Below are 18,690 nucleotides of genomic sequence, written 5' to 3'. Positions count from 1 at the left end.
TTCTGAATTAAGCCTCAATTGAGTCTACAGGATGTTGAAAATCAGCAAAGTTCCGAATATTTTACAGAATTGTGAGAAGATTAATAATTGTACATTCTTTCTACCAATGTCGTGGAGTCAAATTCTGGGGGTTTTTTCAACCAAAAAAAGCTTTGACTGAACCTTTTATTTGTTCCATTAATGTAATGCAAATTTTTGCCTAATAAAATTAAATGACTGCTTTATCATACAGTCCTATTTCCTTTTCTCAAGCACAGTAAAAGAACAAAACCCAGGTTCTCACCATTAAAGGGACTTATAATTTACTGTGGGCAAAACCACTGATGATGGAGAATAACTGAAACATGTTTGGGTTTTGCCCACAAGAAATATGACTAAGATTATCTGAGTGCTGCTCTGGTGGGTGTTGTTTCTGTGGTCCTTGCAACTGTCATGCACCGAGTGCACTTTTCAAGATTTGGAGCTGCGCATGCTGCTACTTTCTGTTGTATCTTGCACATGAAACTCATACGTTTTTTTTCAACAAATTTGAATTTTTTCCGGGCCTTTGGTTGCTTTAAATGTTTAGCCTGCTTATATCACCCTTATTTTGGATAAACTACACACATAATCCAGTGTTGAACTACTCAATAAAATATAAAAATAATAAAAAAAAACAGTTTTTAAAAAGGTATGTTCAAAGAAATTCTCACTGTCACCATTAATAAAATAGCAGAAACCCATTTTAATTTCACAGTCACTTTTATTAAATAGTTTCATATGCATGCACTACACACAGAAGTAATGACACATTCTTTGCTGTATTTAGGATTAAAACAAAAACATGAAACGGCTGTTACCTTTTTTTTTCTTTTTTAAATGGAGCCTGCATTATGACATTAACCGGTTTGAGGCGAATCCTGATGGATGAGCTGCCTGCTACGTAGACCTGATGATCATCACGGATGAATGTATGGAGCCTTCGATGCACTTATGAAGTGTAAATAATCAAATCACATATAGCTTTTGTCCATTATGAGGTTGGTCTTGGATGTCTCCATCTCTTTGCCACTATAAAAGGCAAAATTGTCCCAAGACAGCAGTTCATTTGCAGAGAGTCTCGTCTCCAAGCACCTTTAGGTGTCCGAGAACAGGGGGCGCGTTTATTGACCCGCTGCCGTTAGAGCACTTCTTGAAGCCGAGAAGAAAAGTCAAATGCTCACACAGGAAGGAGCTCTGGAGGACTCTCTCCGTAGCAGTACTTTGCTTGAGGGTTTCGGTAGGTGTTCTCATGTTGAACACTCTGCATAAGAAGGAAAAAGAATAAACATGTTAATACATTTAAGTTTTTTTTGTAATAACGCAATTGTAATTTTTGCTGCTGAATGAACCAATTCAGGACATTTACAAAGAAATTGAGTGTTAAGCTTTTGACACCTAAACCAACATTCATTCAGCTCAAGAAAACATAAAACGCTGTTTTTAGGAGTTTGTCTGATGCTCTTATTAATAGTAACTAACAATAAAAAAAAAAGCTTCATCCTGAAATTTGTAAACATATAATATTGGGGAGAGCAAAGATCAACGCAAGGGCAGAATGAATGTGAACGCAGACTCTTTTGTCTTAACTCTAGAGAATCTATGTATGATATAAAACAAAACAGTATTATTCATAAAGAGAACCGCCAAAATTTGTTGCTGCCAGGTTTTTGACGTTCAGGAAATTAAGGAGACAGTAGCATTTAAGTCATAGTGAAAGATTCATTAAAGTGCATATCTTCTATCAAACTTTGACTTCACAAAAAAGTACCCAGATGAATATTAGATGAGTGAAATATTGATTCTAATTGTCAGGCCATAGGTGTTGATGCGTAATTTTTTACTAATACCGCTTAGTTTCAAAATGACTACAAAAAAGGGAAGTAAGTGTTTCAGAATGATTCTGTATTAAGGAAGATAGGATTGTGTTCTGTCAGAACTGAACATTCATTTTTTTTGTTTTTGTTTATCTCACTTGTGAAGAGGTCCTACACTTGGCCAGGCACAGCTCAAAATGATCCTCCACAGCGGTGAAGAGGTTCTGGAAGCCTTCCGCTGCACGATTCAGGAAGCGCTCAAGGAGAGGTTGCTGAGGACGAGGACACAGATAAGAGAGTGAGCATGTGTAAAACACACAAGTACATATTTGAATCTGTTCAACCTGTTCTCACTGCAATGTTTAAAATGCAAACTTAATATTCAATTTGAAAACATATAGTATCTGAATTCTTGCATTTCAGGATCATCCATTCTTTTTAAATATATGCATGCAGCAGTCTCGCAATACGCAGCATGTCTACATTACTTTCTAGATGACGGAAACACCCCACAACCCTGAACATCCTTGATGTGACAGATTACCTTATCAGGCTGGAGACAACAAGACACGCAATACTCATAGATGCTGCAGCAGCCGTTTGCCAGGCAGCTTTTACAAATGTACTGTCTGGAGCTGGGAGCGTTGATGTTACAGCAGCCGTTAACCAGCAAGTCATTTCTCTCACAGACATAACCTGTAAGACATCAACACAGAGAAGAATGTACATTGATTAGAGGCAACAAAACAGTCTTACTGTGCTGCTGTGTTATCATCACTGTATGGTGGTGAGTAATGGCTGCATTACTCACCAAGTTCGTCTGTGAGCAGCGCCTTGCCCTGGATGGAGTTTCTGCACTGAGTGATCTGTCGGCTGCTGTTGCCCAGGTTGAACCGGACTTTCCAGGGGATGCGGTGGTCTGAATCTCTAACCTCTAACAGCGTGCGGTCCCGTATGGTCCGCTCCTCCTGCAAAATTCACACAGGAGAAGGTCATGAGATGTGGTCAGAGAAAAAGTTTACAAAAGCTCAGAATAGGGTCAGACAATATGAGGCAATACTTGGTGAGACAATGCAGTATGGCTGGGGATTTTCAGATCTTTATCCCCATGGCAGACGGTTTGAAAAAAAAAGTTCTTTAACCCTTTTTACTTTGAACAATAGAAGGGACAGTTCTCAAATGGTAAACACTTTCATCACAAAACGGCTAAATAACTTTAGAATAAATCCCAAACCTAAACAGGTGGAAAATTTCAGAATTGAATCATATATAGCTGAGCCGGTATGGATGATATGTCCATGGAGATAAAAAAAAAATGCATCAGCAATATAATTTATTAATCTTAGAAGTAATCTTTTAAGCAAATATGCAGAAATTTCCAGAGGCAGAGTTCCACCTTCCTGCTGTAATAGGAAACTAAATATATTTTGTTTTTAGATTATTGATTGGACAAATCAAGTTACTTAAATATGTTAGTTAGGGCTGCAAGATATTGTGACGGCACTGGTTCAGTAGATTGACCGTCCACATGTTGAATTGTCCTTGTGTCCTCAAGACACTGGACCCCAAATTGGTTGATTTTTCAGTACCTTATATTTGAAGGTACAGTACCAGTCAAAAGTTTGGACACACCTTCTCATTCAATGGTTTTTCCTTTCTTTCTTTTTTTTCTACATTGTAGATTAATATTGAAGACATCCAAACTATGAAGGAACACATATGGAATTATGTGGTAAACAAACAAAAGCTCAACAAACCAGAATATATTCTATATTTTAGATTCTCTACTCAAAGTAGTTGAATGAGAAGTACTACCCTGAGCCTTCCGCTTAGCACTTATTGTATTCGTATTAGTTTGTTGCACTTATTGTATTCGTATTAGTTTGTTGCACTTATTGTTTCGCTATTAGTTTGTTGCACTTATTGTATTGTATTAGTTTGTTGCACTTATGTATTCTGGTACTAGTTGTTGCACTTATTGTAGTCGTATTAGTTTGTTGCACTTATTGTATTCGTATTAGTTTGTTGCACTTATTGTATTGATTAGTTTGTTGCACTTATTGTATTCGTATTAGTTTGTTTCTGTACTTTTGCTCTGGTTTATGCTCTTAGATGCTTGTTTAAGAAAGGAGGTGCACTTATGACTTCTGGTGACTAGTAGTTCTCTTGAATACCTATGTTGAATACACTTCCTGTAAGTCGCATTTGGATAAAAGCGTCTGCTAAATGACTGTAATGTAATGTAAGGTGTTTTTTTTCATTGCTCATTTGCTTATTTATAATACTTATTTTGATCTTGTTCTTTTGCACTATCCTCTCTGCTGCTGTAATACTGTAAATTTCCCCGCTGCGGGACTAATAAAGGATTATTTTATCTTATCTTAAATTCTGAAATTTTCCACCTTTTTAGGTTTTCGGATATTACACCGTTAAGGAAAACATTGCAAGTTAATAAGCAGGATTTGCATCAATGTGCAGGAGCAGCTTGATCTGTCAGGTGATTTCCTCTAGGGACCAAAATGAGACAATATAATTTAGTAAAAATGTTGTTTTTTTGTCATTAAAAAAAAAAATATATATAATATATAATATAATATAATAAAAACATATTTCCCCAGAGGACACCTGTGAGTTCCTGTACCTGTTTGAGAGTGCTGGTGAGAAAGTATATGAGTGACAGTCCAAAGACCACGCCCAGAACCCAGCGCCTTCTCAGCAGTCTCCGCAGCACCATCATCATAGCATGGCTTTGTTGAGTGACGTATCTGTGCGTAACGACGTAAGAATGCGTGATGACGTCACGTAAAAAAAAGAAAAATATATAAAAAACGGCGTTTGTGTTATTTTATTTTTTTTCTCAGAGGCAAAACAATAGCTAACCCATGTTGGCTGACAATTACACTTAACAGACAGTGAATGTAAATATTAATTATGCTTCAAAACATTATTTATTTTTCATCATAGAAGCCCGCTAGCTTTGGCTAGCCGACGTTAGCATTAGCGCGCTCTGCTTTTTTTTGTTTTTTTTGGATAGATAAGCTAGTCACTGATGACGGGAGGAAACAATAAAATTATACTACTATGACGCAGTCTCCTTGGGTGGTAAACTCCGACATTACGTCTAAACAAAGGCGGCAACTGTGATGTTTATCCAGCGAATTCTGACATCCAAACCATCTGCAGAAACAAATTTCCAACCCGGATGTGGTGTGGAGCGAAGCAGCGCGCTGATTGGTGGATGGGCCGCCTCGATGACGTCATACCGGAAGTATTTTCTTTTTTTTTCTCAATGTGGACCATAGGAGTGTTTTTTTTTTTTTTTTTTTTTTCTCCTAGCAGCAGCATCAACATCCTAGCTAACCCTGACACCAAAAATATGCCAAGAATTGCGGGGAAATTCAGTCAACAAATTCAGGTAAAGTTGAAAAAATAAATAATCACACACACACACGCACACACAATAGCAGGAGAAACAAGCTGTCAGTCCAGACACTGTTGATTTGCATTTTGCAGGGCTGGACCATGTGGTGATGAGCGGTATGCCATGCAGAGGAGACACAGCAGCAACACGGATGGCATGCCCTCTGAAAGGTGAGAAGAAGAAGCTGAGAAGAAGAAGCACAAGCCTATGCATTGTGTATTATCCTCACATTCTATATATCCCCTGTCAGCATGCATACATGTCTACCATCTACCTGCAGTAATAGGGCTTGGGCAATGTTACATTACATTACAGTCATTTAGCAGACGCTTTTATCCAAAGCGACTTACAATCAGTAGCTCAAAGCTTATATATATTACATATCATTACATATCATTCACCCATTCACACACTGATGACAGGCTACCATGCAAGGTGCCACCATCAGACTCTAACTAACATTCATTCATCATCCAGTCCACACCGATGGCAAGCCTTCGGGAGCAACTTGGGGTTAAGTGTCTTGCCCAAGGACACATCGACTATCGAACCACCGACCCTCTTACATTACATTACATTACAGTCATTTAGTCATTTAGCAGACGCTTTTATCCAAAGCGACTTACAATAGGTGAATGGAGAACGACCCTGCTCTCCACTGCGCCACAGCCGCCCCGTTAAATTGCAATATTTCAAAGCCAGATCCATAAAGAAATTGACTTCCCAGTTTGATGTGGAAGAACTTGACTGTTCTGCACACACAGCCCTGACCTCAGAGAGGAGTTTTACTATATATAGGATGTGTAAAATAAAGCATAATAATAAATAAAAAATATAGCCATTGTCAAGACTAAAGATCATTTTTGTTTCCCACTCAGGAGTCGAAGCCAAACTCTGGGATCAGAGAGCAGCCTGGACGAGGGTGGCGTGTTTGACTGCCTGAAGCCCGACTCACCCGCCTCACCCCAGCAGATTTTCTCCGGCCTGGTCGGCGTCCCCTCCGGCTCTGTCTCCTCTGCCCAGTTCCAGGCGGCCGGCTTAGTCCTGGGCTCTCCCCCTGAAGTCTTTATCCAGATGACGGCATCGTCCAGAGAGGAAGGAGGCCCCCACCGTACGGAGGGCGGACCTTTTCTCCCTCGGCCGCCCCCGCACCACCATCACCTACACCACCACCACTTCCACCACCAGCCCCTGCAGCACAGGACCTCCTCTCTGCTCCAGCAGGCCACTTCGGGTGCCGGCTCAGAGAGGCACAGCTCCAGGGAGGAGGCCCAGGAAGACCCATCCACTCCGGCCCCAGCCCTGTCTGAGCTGAAGGCAGTGGTCACTTGGCTGCAGAGAGGCTTCCCCTTCATCCTCATTCTGCTGGCTAAAGTCTGCTTCCAGCATAAGCTAGGTAGTACTGCTAACATAGTACATCACTTCCATCAAAGAGACCTAAAGTTGTGGTTTAGTGATGACGTTGCCCCTCTCTCCTGCAGGTATTGCTGTGTGTGTGGGCATGGCCAGCACATTCACCTATGCCAATTCCACGTTTAGGCACCAAGTGGCATTACGGGTAAAAAAACAATTTAAACAGTACTTTAACTGCTACACTGACACAGGTTTTAAAAACAGTGACTACATCTCATACATTCAAATATAAGCATAAATACTGATACTGATAATCACATAGTTTTAGACATGCCTATATTAAAGGATAATGCTGGTGTTATTTCATATTTCTATGCCACTGCGCCGGCGACAGTGTTTTCGGGTTGTTTGTTCGTCCATCTGCCCGTCCATTCTCGTGATATCTTAGGAACGCCGACAGGGAATTGCTTCAAAAATCAAATTGGACTAAAGGGTGAACTAATTAGAATTTCGTGGTCAAAGGTAAAGTACAGAGTGACCTTAAGTCCGTCCCTTTTCTCGTGAACACCTTGAGGATACATTTTTGACTTAACTTCTTTAAATGTACATTTTTTTTAAAGGGCTCATAGGTGTAGTTTCCGTTTTAGTAAAGGCAGAGTATCATCCTAAAACAGGACACTTTGTTTTTTATCAAACATTACTCAAACAGGAATTCTGGATATTTTCAGCCATTGATAAAATCACATTTTGTTCACTAGTGTGTATTTACAGCAGCAGAACCGTGTATGTAGGAACTCAAAATACACTACAGTGCCTATGTTCATGGGACTGAATGACAATAATAACCAGTACAACTATATGGCTCATCAATGTGTTTTTAACAATGGAGCTCTATGTCACAGGAGAATAAGATGTATCAGGCTTTAGATACACAAACAATATGTATGAGTCGGATGAATTCGTCATTGGTTTTGGTCTTTTCATGAAATTTGTTGACTAGAAAGAAAAATATACAAAAACAGTGTCACCAGCCTTAACCTTTAATGTTATTTAAACGGTTGAAATTACTAAAATGAAACGAAAAACTGATGCCCCAGAGCGTCTCCAGCAGAGAAATGAGAGCATACACAAGCTCACTGTTAGACAGACTAACAATGCACCACAATTTTGTAGAAATTTGTGACATTTTTCCAAAAAACGGTGTTGAATTACAATTTTAGATATAAAGAAGAATATTGTGATCTTGCTGAAATAGCTCTTGTGTTTCTCCTTTATGCTACCAGGCGGAACGTTCTGTATTTGTTGCTCTGTGGATCGTCCTGTTCCTTGCAGGGAACATAGTGTATATCTACTACACATTTAGTCATGAGGAGCTGCACAACAGGTAGTGTACCCACAGGTATTTTAACAGCAGCTGTGTGTTTTTTTTTCTTTTCGCCTGCCATCCTTATGTTTTCGATTTCCTTTTATACAGTTTTTTTGTTATTTTTCCATTCTTTTTGTGTTGTGTAAGCCGTTTTTATTTTGACTTCCATTTCCTGTAGGGAGCGTTCCTGTTCTTGTCTGGTCTTGTCCTGTGAGTATTTAGTGTTTATTTCAGTTTTCAGTTTCAAGAACATTTCTTGAATTATGTTAAACATTTGCCTTTTTTCTGTTGCTTGTCATTCTTCCATCCTGTGTGAAACCACCAAACCTCCCTATAATTACTCATCTACACGTTGTTTTTCTTTTTCTTCTAGCCTCATATTCGCCAAGCCCAACCTCAACAGCTTTGACTTCTTTGATCTGATCTGGGCCGTGGGCATCACCGACTTTGTCCTTAAGTACTTCACCATCGGCCTGAAATGCTTAGTCCTCTTTTTGCCCAAGATTCTCCTGGCCTTCAAATCCAGGGTAAGAAATCCACATTCATTCCTCTGACCTTTAGTACATCTACAGAAAATGTAACTTTTACTAATTGTTCTTGACATCTTCTTCATGGGACACAGTTAACATTATATCCATAAATATCTACTAGAAACTTTAACTGTACATTTAAGGATCTCAACATGCAGTTATGGTGGCATTATTGATCAATCTTTCAGTCTTTTTATTATTGGTTAATCATTTTAAACCATCAAGCAAAACTGCAAAACAAATTAGCTGGTTCCAGCCCCTATAATGTGAGGACATCACCTTGTGCTCTGTTGAAATATTAAGTTAATATTTTCTGCCATTTTATAGTCATTTAAATAATATAAATTAAACAATTTAAATAATAAAAAAATAAGTAATTGTTAATTGCAGCCCTAATTATGTGCATTTGCAATTCCATTAAATGCAATAAATGCTTGCAGCTCTTTGCCCCAACCAGTTTATAGTAAACCTTTTGGTACATTCCATCAGCTGACAGCAAAAAAAAAAAAGACCCAAATGGAGATTTAGACCAACTTTTAACCTTAAGGTGTAACTTTAATTTGTAACCTTACTAAGCTAAATTTGGTTATTTCCTATTATTGTAACTCTTCGGCTTCTTGCGGTTGCTTCACAGCAAAATCCGTAACACTATTAGAGCGTGCAGGGCTGTATTTGTCTGAGACACATTACTGAGCATATAGAGCTAATCTTGTAAGAAACACTTAAAAGGCATCAAATCTGAGTTTTAATTTATGTACTGCTATATTTATGCTTTTAGCTTATCCATACCACGGTACAAACAATGATTGAGTTCGTCAGTAGACAACCTATAAAACATTTTTATTTTTTTTATTTTTTTTTATTTTTTTATCTGCTCAACTATGATGAAATATTCCGCTGAGTGATAAAAGTGCTAAAGGGTCACAGTGTGAAACTGTTCTGTATTCATAAGGTTCTAAATGGTACTCCTTAGGTGAGCCTGTGCAACCTGGGTGTGTTTATCTGTGTGTGTGTGTGTGTGCAGTCATAGTCTGGCCTGTGTGTGCATCATAGTCTGACTGCACATCATACACACACACACACACACACACACACACACACACACACACACACACACACACACACACACACACACACACACACACACACACACACCCATAGATAGACTTTGATTTCCATACAGGTGCAGCTCATATTCTTGGTATGTGTTTGTCTTTTGGAGGGGGAGGAGGATGAGGAGGAGGAGGGAGGAGGAGGATGGGGTGGGGGGGGGGGGGGTGGTTTACAAAGTATTAGGATTACATTTTCCACTGATAAACAGACCTACAGGCCTATCAGAACCACGGCAGCCAGCAACTGAGCTCATTAGCCCTCGAGGGGATTGCAGGGGTGAGGTCATCCCTCCCTGGAGCTGGACCATTACCTGTACCCTACACATGCACAAACACACATGCACAAACACACACACACACACACACATACATACGCAAACACACAGATATATACTTCACACACAGGCACATCATTTGACAGCTTTGAGGGACACATGTTGAGGATTTTAGGGAATCCCAGATTGTTTCATCACTGTCCCCTACTGTATCGGCCAAACAGTCATATTTATTCTGAACTCGATGAAGTCACATAATCCGCTCGTCTTCTTCATTACTGCATCCAACCGAGAACGCTCTAATGATCCTACATAGTCACCACCGTCAGCGCAAGTGATGGCAGGCACGCTATACAGAAGTTCCATGACGAGGAAGGGCTCATATCTCGCTGAGTGTTTTCATTGTTGTGCAAGAGGCGTCTATGAGTCTTCTGGTACATATAGTGGTTCCTATATTTTGTGGTTCGATCTGTGGTTTATTTTTTGCTCTGTTGGTCTGGCTCTACTCCTGCAGATGTTCAACAGGAGCATGAATCACAGTTAAGTAGGGCTAGGAACTATTATTTTTAAAACGGATTAATTATGTTAATTATATTAATTGTTTATACAATATCTCAAAGAGTAAAAATGACAAATGACCATCACAATCCCAAATATATATATTCTTTAAAACAATGCGAGAATGTGAACATAGACCCACTCAATGTGTGGTATGTTTGCTTGATAATCTACAAAATTGATTATTTGTATTTATTTACTTAATTAACTAACATACTTAATTGACATATCTAAATTTGAATGGTTTGTTTGGAATAAATAGAGGAGGAACTTTGTGAACGGTTGATAAAGGACAAAGACATAATGAGCTCCAACTGAAACCCAAACTTTAATGTAACCTGTGGAGTTTTTGAAACCTAGCAGGGAAATGTTGCAAAGCTTTTACGAGTGTGACCCCACCAACAACCTGCTGCAGGTTGGTTGTCCTACTGATCGTTATCTGGTGGCTATAAAGAAGCAACAAACGTAGCAGCGTGTTAACAAAGACAGCGAAGAAGAAGACTGCTAACAAGGAAACATGGATGTAGGGCTGAGCGATGTGGCCAAAAGTTTGTTTCATATCTCGATAACGATATGTCACAATGTAGCATGTTTGATAAATAAATAGTTTTATGAAATAACCAAATGGTTTTGTATACTCCTGGGTGAATAAAATACTTGGCAAATGAAAAATACTGAGTATTTTCTAATTTAATTAAGAATTTTAGTCCAATTTTTTTCTGAGATATTTGAGCTTGTATGTGCTCGTTATCAATTAAAACAATGTAATTCATCATGTAGCATGATATCTCCATATATGATGATCACATTGTGATTCCATTGAAAGAAAACAAATTATTATTTAATTCATAAATTAACATTGAATTATTGCCCAGCCCTTGGATGTGCACATTTTAGCGATTTAAAAAAAAAAAAATGGGCATTAATAATGTTTTATGATGAAAGAAATGCTCTCAGCCGATTATTAGACTCCAAGGACAGTCATAACATTCATAATTTATTGGTAATGCAGCAAACCAAATTTTAAACCCTAACCACTTGCGTGTGAAGTTAATAGATAACAGTGTAACAATAACAGTCTTGTAGAGCAGACTGTAAAGTTATATGTCTGTTTCAGTGTGTAGTTTCGGAGCGGATAAAGAGATCAGACAATGTAATAAAACCAGATAAGGAGGAAACTACTCAAACAAGGCCTGCAGTGGAGCTTACTCAGACTCCTTGGCTTCTGTCCAAACTTAAGATTTGACAGTTTTCTGCGTGGGCGTGATGGGCACTGTGGGATACGAGGCTGAGGGGACAATAAGGAAGATGAATTAGCCACAAGCGGAGGCCTTCCTCCCCAACCAACCTGGCTGCTTGTGGCTCTTTACCCACAGTCATCAATCTTTGTCAGCGAACATCCAGGAAGTCATTATGCAAGCTGGGATGCCACAGGGGCCATCAGGGAATCAAGTTTGCTTTCATTTTGGTCGCCTCTGGTTTTAACCGTCCCCAATTCACTTAGTAGCAGTCAGAAGTTCATTTTTTTTTTTCCCGTGATTATTTGTGGGAAGGGGTCCTTTTTTTTTTTTTTTTCTTCTTTTTTTTTTTAAAGGCAGCTAGCAAAAGCCCCCGTAGGGCTGGGTTTAATGTGGGCACTGGGTAGCAGGTGGAAAGAGCCGCTGCCAGTTTCCCTTGCAGTGTGTGGAAATTGCCTGTACTGCTGTGAAACTGCGGAGCTCTGGACGGCAGCCATATTTGGGCTGGAGGCATGCTGTTTTAAGCTTTTAATACCGCACTGCTCTTGACTAGATAGAAGAGTGCCTCGAAGCTGTTCAGCTCTTTTTTTTACGCTTTTTTGGAAAGTAAAAAAAAAAAGTGGATCAAAGGAATAATACGAATTGTCTCAATACACTATTTTTTCATTAAGTCAAACTTTGGTTGAGCCTTAAAAAAGGTCGTCTTTGTTTTGATGTTTTGTCTTCGAAAGCACTGCCTGTTTAAAAAGAAGAAATATTAAGTGGGCACATTCCCAGCCACTGCCATCTACTGGACCATAGTCTGTATATAAGAAGTGGACCTCATCACCGTGATGTCACCCATTGGTTCGTGGACTACGGTTTTGAAGCCTCGACTTGGGCATTTAGGCGGTCGCTCGTCTTGGTTTTTGTCCGTCGCTACTTTGTTGTTTTGCAACCAGAGGTGACATGAGAGGTTAGAGCTACAATCAAACGCTGAATTAGACATTTTTAGGGGACCAAAACTTTAACAATTTACTTTTTATGAACTCAAAACACATTGTTAAAAGGTTAAAGTTCCAAGAAGAAAATACGAACAACACGGAGACCGAACAACGCCATGATAACGACCTGTCAATCACAAGGAAGCCCTACCCTAAAGCATACCCTGCTGTATTGTCAACTTTACTCTAAATGGGACCATCATTTACTAAATGAACATCATGCTGTATTGAAGAAGACTTGAAACTAACGATTGAGACCATAAACTCATGTTTACAATGTTTACTGAGGGAATAAATCAAGTGAGAAGTAGAGTCATTTTCTCTTAGACTTCTATACGATCTTTAGCAACCAGAGGTGTCAACCCCCTCCAATGCAATTTTAATGCACTTCCACATTGGCTTCACTTTTCAGACACGAAAGTTGATGCCTCATATGGACACAAACCATCTAACTCTGTGTGTTTTGTCCAGGGTAAGTTCTACCTGCTGATCGAGGAGCTGAGCCAGCTGTTTCGGGCCCTGGTGCCCATCCAGCTGTGGTACAAGTACATCATGGGAGAAGACCCGTCCAGCAGTTACTTCCTGGGAGCCACACTCATCATCATCTACAGCCTCTGCAAGGTAATCGCTGCCCAGTAGCAAAGTATGTTGGATCAATATTGTTTTCCAACTTCATTTTTGGATTTTGTATGGCATTATTTCATAAAATAAATGACTATAAGTGAAAATATAGATTACACAAAATTCAATTCCTGCATCAGAATGTATTAATAAGACGTTCAAGGGCCGACAACAGATGGAGGACATACTCCTGTGAAGAAAATTTTGAAGCAAGTGAAGGAACCTAAATATGAATATTGCTACTTAAATTCTAAAACCCCTTTAGCGCTTTTTTTTTACAACTTATATTGTTTTTTACACCCCACAATAGGAAAGTATTATGTTATTATTATTATTATTATTATTATAGAATAACCAAAATCATCATGATAATATTGTTACTCTTGGAGACTAACTGGAGACTGCTCAGGTTTTTGTGATGGTGGTGGAAGACAAGAGGTCATAAAAGCTGCAACAAACAATTGTTTTCATTATTGATTAATGAGGCTGATTATTTTCTAGATAATGTAGATTATTTTATTTGTCGTTACAAAGTTACCAGTTTCTAAAGTCTAAGGTGATGTCTTTAAAATGCCTTCTTTATTTAATCAATTGAAAATGATTAAATAATTTGATAGCCTGAAAACAGCATTTTTGATAAAAAAAATAGTTGCTGATGAATTGAAAGTTGCATGTCTAGAGGTCATGGGCTAAGTCAGGTTAAAGTCTTTGGGGAGTATGAGTAATTTCAGCAAGTCTCATAGCAATACTATTTATGATAGATCTATGATTCATACAATATGATTGATGTGATATGTTGTGTGCGCAGTAACATCTGGCTCCTGGGTGATGCTAGAGTAAAATCTAAAAAGGGTTCCTCCTTAAATTTAGTCAGGCAGTTGGTCCACCGCTCCGGTCCAGACTGCGTACACGTAAAACAAAGGTTACAGTGATGTTGTACAACTAAAGGGAGTCATCAGGAACAGTTTGATTCATCTGTTGGAGACCCACCGAGTTAATGGGAATCCAGCCGTTTGTTTCCCAGGCAATTATTGGTCAGAGGGGAATTATGACATTTGGTCACCAAATTTATAAGAAACCATCCTCATTGTTATTATTTCAAATAAATGTGGGCATGGATTTTTAAACTAACGTAGGCACCAAAAAGGGAGGCCGTGATAGAAATGAGAAATGAGAAATTAGAAATTAGAAATTAGAAATTAGAAATTAGAAATGAGAAATGAGAAATTAGAAATTAGAAATGAGAAATTAGAAATTAGAAATCAACTCTGCTGTTGGACCCGTGAAAGGAGAAGGTAACAGGAATCCAACAGGGAACTTAAAAAGGGAACGTAAAAAGTCTTATGGAGAAAAAAAAACGTTTAATTCCATTGCGTCAGTTTCAAGTTAGTCACGACATCGCATGGTGAAGCTGAAATAGTGAAACTTGTTACGCTAAATGATGCAATGGTGAATTTACTGTAGGTCGTCACCGTCATGTGTTCTGTAGAGAGTGTTGACAATTATAGTCAAGACTTCTTTTAATACACCAGTGATTCAGCGGACGTAGCTGGATTGATGATGGGTTTTGTTCATCTGAACTGGGTGGACAGTTTCCTGGGTGTGTGTGTGTATGTGTGTGCGTGCGCTGAGGTGAAGCACTCCGGTGTTTTCCCAGATAAGGCCACATTAGCAGTGTGTCAATATTAGAGAATGCTGTTGTGCATGATGTGCATCAGTGGTTGATTCACCGCTGTCATGCTGTTTGTGTCACACGGGATAACAGTAAGATAAAGTACTGAGAAAAACTTAAAATAAGTAACCAGTCAAAGCTGCACGGAGTGTTGCTTAATTTTGAATAAAACCTTCAGAGATTAGAGGTGTGACTTTGCTGACTTGTTTCCGAGGAAGTGCTAACTTGTTGCTGTTAATCAATCGATCAAACATAGGTCGTACAGCAGCTGTTGACCCTGAGACAACAGAAAAGACAAAAGCAATTCAGCAATCAAACAATTTGATACCAATAAAATGATAAAAAATGTAAAAAAAAAAAATAGAATTAAAAGCTATAATAACAGTAATAGTAGTAAAACGGCGTGAAATAAAAAGTACATTAATAAAACAAACAAAAAATATTTAACTTAAATACAATGTAATAAGTGAATAATATGCTTAAACTGTACCGTCCCAAACACATTAATAAGCACATTAGACATAGGAGCTAACATAAACATTTACATTAGCAATACTAGTAGACATCCATTGTATACAGACATTCATGGTCCCCAGAGGTTGAATCCACACTGACTTTTTGATCCCCTGACTTTTTACCCTGACCACCACCATGTGGGTCTGGGTAAAATGTCTGAACAACCATTGGAAGGATTTGGTGACTTCATGTTTCAGTATTATTATTATTATTATTATTATTATTATTATTATTATTATTATTATTATGATCACGTTTCATTCAGCCCCATCGTCAGGTCTACCTGCAAATATTTAGGAAAAAACAGAAAGACAGTCAGAATAGCTAAAACAAGAATTCTTCTGGGCACCTGCAGTTTTTGTTTTCATAAAAAAAAATCTGATTGTGCTTTGTCTTTATTGTTTTGCAGTCCTTCGACATCTGCGGACGAGTGTCTGCCATCCGCAAGGCCTTGGTCATGCTCTGCAGCTCCCAGGTCAGATTCAAACAATTTTTTTACTCTTTTCACATAACAGTAAGCACACAGAGATATGCTCAACTTTACACTTTTGCATTGAGATTGAAATAAATCTAGGACCGTAGAGTTTATTCCTTTTTTTAAATTTCACTCTTTTTTTTTTTTGTGTTCTCATCCAGAGTTACGGAGTGAGGGCGGGCAATCAGCAGTGCAGCGAGGTGGGCGACGTCTGTGCCATCTGTCAGGCTGATTTCAGAGACCCCATCGCCCTTCTCTGTCAGGTAAGCACTCCGTAAAGTAGTCAGAGACTGCTGAACATCTGACCACAGCATGCATCACCCATGGGTGTGGCTGGGCGTGGACAGAAGTGTGCTGTGTTGCAGTTCGAACCATTCAGTGTCAATGGAGAAAGGTCAGAACTTAACTCATAAAAACAAATACTTTCAGCTGGTTTTAAGTTTATCTTTTAGCATTAATTGGAAAGAAAACAACCATTTTTACGGCATTTCCCTTCGTATACTACTACTGTTATCATTTGATATGTCAGTAGTCCTTGAGGGGAGGTCAAAGGTCAGTATTAGTGCTCCATAGACACGAGACAATCCCTCACGGTTGATCCTTAATTTCCTGTGACATTCATGTTCAGTAGTAATCTGTAAATTACAACGTTCAAGGCTGTAATGAGATTTAAAGACATATATTTATTAAGAATAAATGTTCCTCGTCTCTGTCGCGTAAATGAGAAACGTGCGCTTGCATTCTGTTCCCCCCCCTTGCAGCACGTGTTCTGCGAGGAGTGCCTGTGTTTGTGGTTCGACCGGGAGAGAACGTGCCCGCTGTGTCGCTCCACCGTCATCGAGACCCTGCGATGCTGGAAGGACGGCACCACCTCGGCTCACTTCCAGATCTACTGAGCATCGCGCGCACCGCCGGGAGAAGATGTGGTTGTGCTGTGTTGCGGGTTAGACAACGGTGTGTCATCTTTTGCTGTTCATCTTAGTGCGGTAACTCTTTAAATCAGGGTAAGAATAGTAACATACAATATGTTGGTCACATTAATTTTCAGTGTGGACAAGTTGATCACATTGGTGGTAGATGCACAAACCAAATGATCAACGCGGTATCACTTAAAATAAACACATAAATCTTGGACTATTGTCAGTTTTACAATTGTGCCATTCTCATATTTTTATGGCATCAATATTTTTTTGTGTACATGTACACTAAGCCAATGTTGTTGAATGAACATTTATTTTACACTAAACACACGATAAAAGAATGTTCCTATGATTTAGTGTGGTGATAATGTAAATAGTCACACTTTCACTCTCTATTTGTGATAAATTGGCAACTTGTTTTTGTATATTTTATCATTTCGTCATATCTGTCTACTGTCTACTGTCTGTATTACATTTTTTTATTTGATGATTAATTACATTTTCCTTTGGTTTTTAGTTTCAAGTTTTGCGATATTCATTTTGAAACACCCTTTGAACACAACCAAATGTCGCAGAACGACCGTAAGAAAAAAAAAAAAAAAAAAAAATCAGTCTGTAGCTAAAAAAAAGTTATTAGTCAGCAACAATAAGGTTAATTAGATACTGAGTAATGAACGTCTATTTCTTGTGTGTCAGCAAGGCACCGAAATCACAGCATTTTATCGAATCTTATCAAGCGTGGTGCTGACGTTGAAGTCTGAAGGACTTTCTTTTGCATACGTTGCTCATTTTCCTTTTTATTGAGTGGGAGATCAAGTCTGATAAGATTCCATGTTACAATTGTCATTTCATTGTTATTCAAAATGAATATTGTCAATATGAATCATTTCCTTTTAGAATAGTCATTATTGGTTTGCATTAAAAAAACAAAAACACTATGACTTACATGCAGAAGGCATAGCAGTGTGGATGTTTTCAGTTTTCAATTAAAACACTTTGAGCTCATTTTGTCAATCGTATTATTTTGTCTAATTGCAATGACACCTGCAGAGGATTTATTTCAGAAAGATTTTTTTATTACTTTACCTGCTAAAAATCCATATGAAATATCGAATAAGTATAAATAGCACACGCACTTTTATAAAAGACAAGTTTCAGGAATTCTGCTCACATTACACTTGATACATCAGAGAAAAAGCTTATTTCCAGAAATCACAGACAGCATAACTTCCGATGCGCAGGTCCTGTATCTGACCAAAAAGCCACTTAACACTGCCCCCCCCCCCCAAAAAACAGATAATGCTAAAGCACAGGAGAATGTGTAAACATCATCTAAACACTGTAGAAAACATCTATAAAAACATTCATCCTCTCAGTATTCACATCTTTACACTTACAGTATAGCTTATGTAAAAAAAAAAAGGTACAGTGCATTATGAAGCTCACAAGCTGGTCTATTTCAGTGCATTGTTTTTTTCTTGTTTTTTTTCAGCATTGCTGCACTAATTGTAGCCTTACATACATTTAAAAAAAAAAGGTCTAATCAGGCCTGCTGTTGATGCACTCACATGGTGGGAGGTGGTGGAAAATCAAAGGAGTCCTATTCGTAAGCTTTTCCCCTCCACTCTATCAGGGGAGGATTACATCACCGTTTTTGTAACTGGGGATGAGAGGGGGAGGGGGTGGGGGACGTGCAGCCGGCTGACGGCATGGCTGCTGGGGTTCAGTGTGTCAGCTCCTTATGAAACTCTCGGCTCATGGGGAAGCCTTCATGACATGGAAAGTTTAGTCACAAACCCTGAAACGCTCATTTAA

General features: G+C 38.7%; 2 protein-coding genes across 2 annotated transcripts; one reads left to right on the top strand and one right to left on the bottom strand.

Annotated features, from left to right (window-relative positions):
- Positions 1–738: 738 nt before the first annotated feature.
- Positions 739–5,066, bottom strand: spring1 (SREBF pathway regulator in golgi 1). Its single transcript, XM_054610142.1, has 6 exons — positions 4,916–5,066; positions 4,477–4,600; positions 2,647–2,803; positions 2,380–2,531; positions 1,994–2,107; positions 739–1,282 (listed from the first exon to the last, which is right to left on the bottom strand). The coding sequence occupies exons 2-6, from the start codon at positions 4,573–4,575 to the stop codon at positions 1,199–1,201; spliced, it is 606 nt and encodes a 201-aa protein (XP_054466117.1). The 5' UTR covers positions 4,576–4,600; positions 4,916–5,066; the 3' UTR covers positions 739–1,198.
- Positions 5,067–5,172: 106 nt separating this feature from the next.
- On the top strand, positions 5,173–17,866 carry rnft2 (ring finger protein, transmembrane 2). The gene is made up of 10 exons (XM_054610141.1): positions 5,173–5,250; positions 5,349–5,426; positions 6,135–6,652; positions 6,738–6,814; positions 7,893–7,993; positions 8,349–8,502; positions 13,143–13,292; positions 15,890–15,955; positions 16,117–16,218; positions 16,717–17,866. Exons 2-10 carry the CDS (start codon positions 5,380–5,382, stop codon positions 16,849–16,851), a joined length of 1,350 nt encoding a protein of 449 aa, XP_054466116.1. The 5' UTR covers positions 5,173–5,250; positions 5,349–5,379; the 3' UTR covers positions 16,852–17,866.
- Positions 17,867–18,690: the final 824 nt, after the last annotated feature.

This window comes from Anoplopoma fimbria, chromosome 13 (genome assembly GCF_027596085.1).
Source record: "Anoplopoma fimbria isolate UVic2021 breed Golden Eagle Sablefish chromosome 13, Afim_UVic_2022, whole genome shotgun sequence".
NCBI classification, from domain to species: Eukaryota; Metazoa; Chordata; class Actinopteri; order Perciformes; family Anoplopomatidae; genus Anoplopoma; species Anoplopoma fimbria.
This window is presented reverse-complemented; position numbering and strand designations above follow the sequence as displayed.

What these genes read in the sequence shown, in the direction of transcription:
- spring1 (XM_054610142.1), bottom strand. Translation starts at nt 4,575, where the DNA reads ATGATGATGGTGCTGCGGAGACTGCTGAGAAGGCGCTGGGTTCTGGGC. An exon ending in GCTGCTCACAGACGAACTTG is followed by an intron (nt 2,532 to 2,646) that starts GTGAGTAATGCA and finishes GATGTCTTACAG; the next exon opens with GTTATGTCTGTGAGAGAAAT. An exon ending in GTTGTCTCCAGCCTGATAAG is followed by an intron (nt 2,108 to 2,379) that starts GTAATCTGTCAC and finishes CCTCGTCCTCAG; the next exon opens with CAACCTCTCCTTGAGCGCTT.
- rnft2 (XM_054610141.1), top strand. Translation starts at nt 5,380, where the DNA reads ATGCAGAGGAGACACAGCAGCAACACGGATGGCATGCCCTCTGAAAG. An exon ending in CTGCTTCCAGCATAAGCTAG is followed by an intron (nt 6,653 to 6,737) that starts GTAGTACTGCTA and finishes TCTCTCCTGCAG; the next exon opens with GTATTGCTGTGTGTGTGGGC. An exon ending in TCATGCTCTGCAGCTCCCAG is followed by an intron (nt 15,956 to 16,116) that starts GTCAGATTCAAA and finishes GTTCTCATCCAG; the next exon opens with AGTTACGGAGTGAGGGCGGG.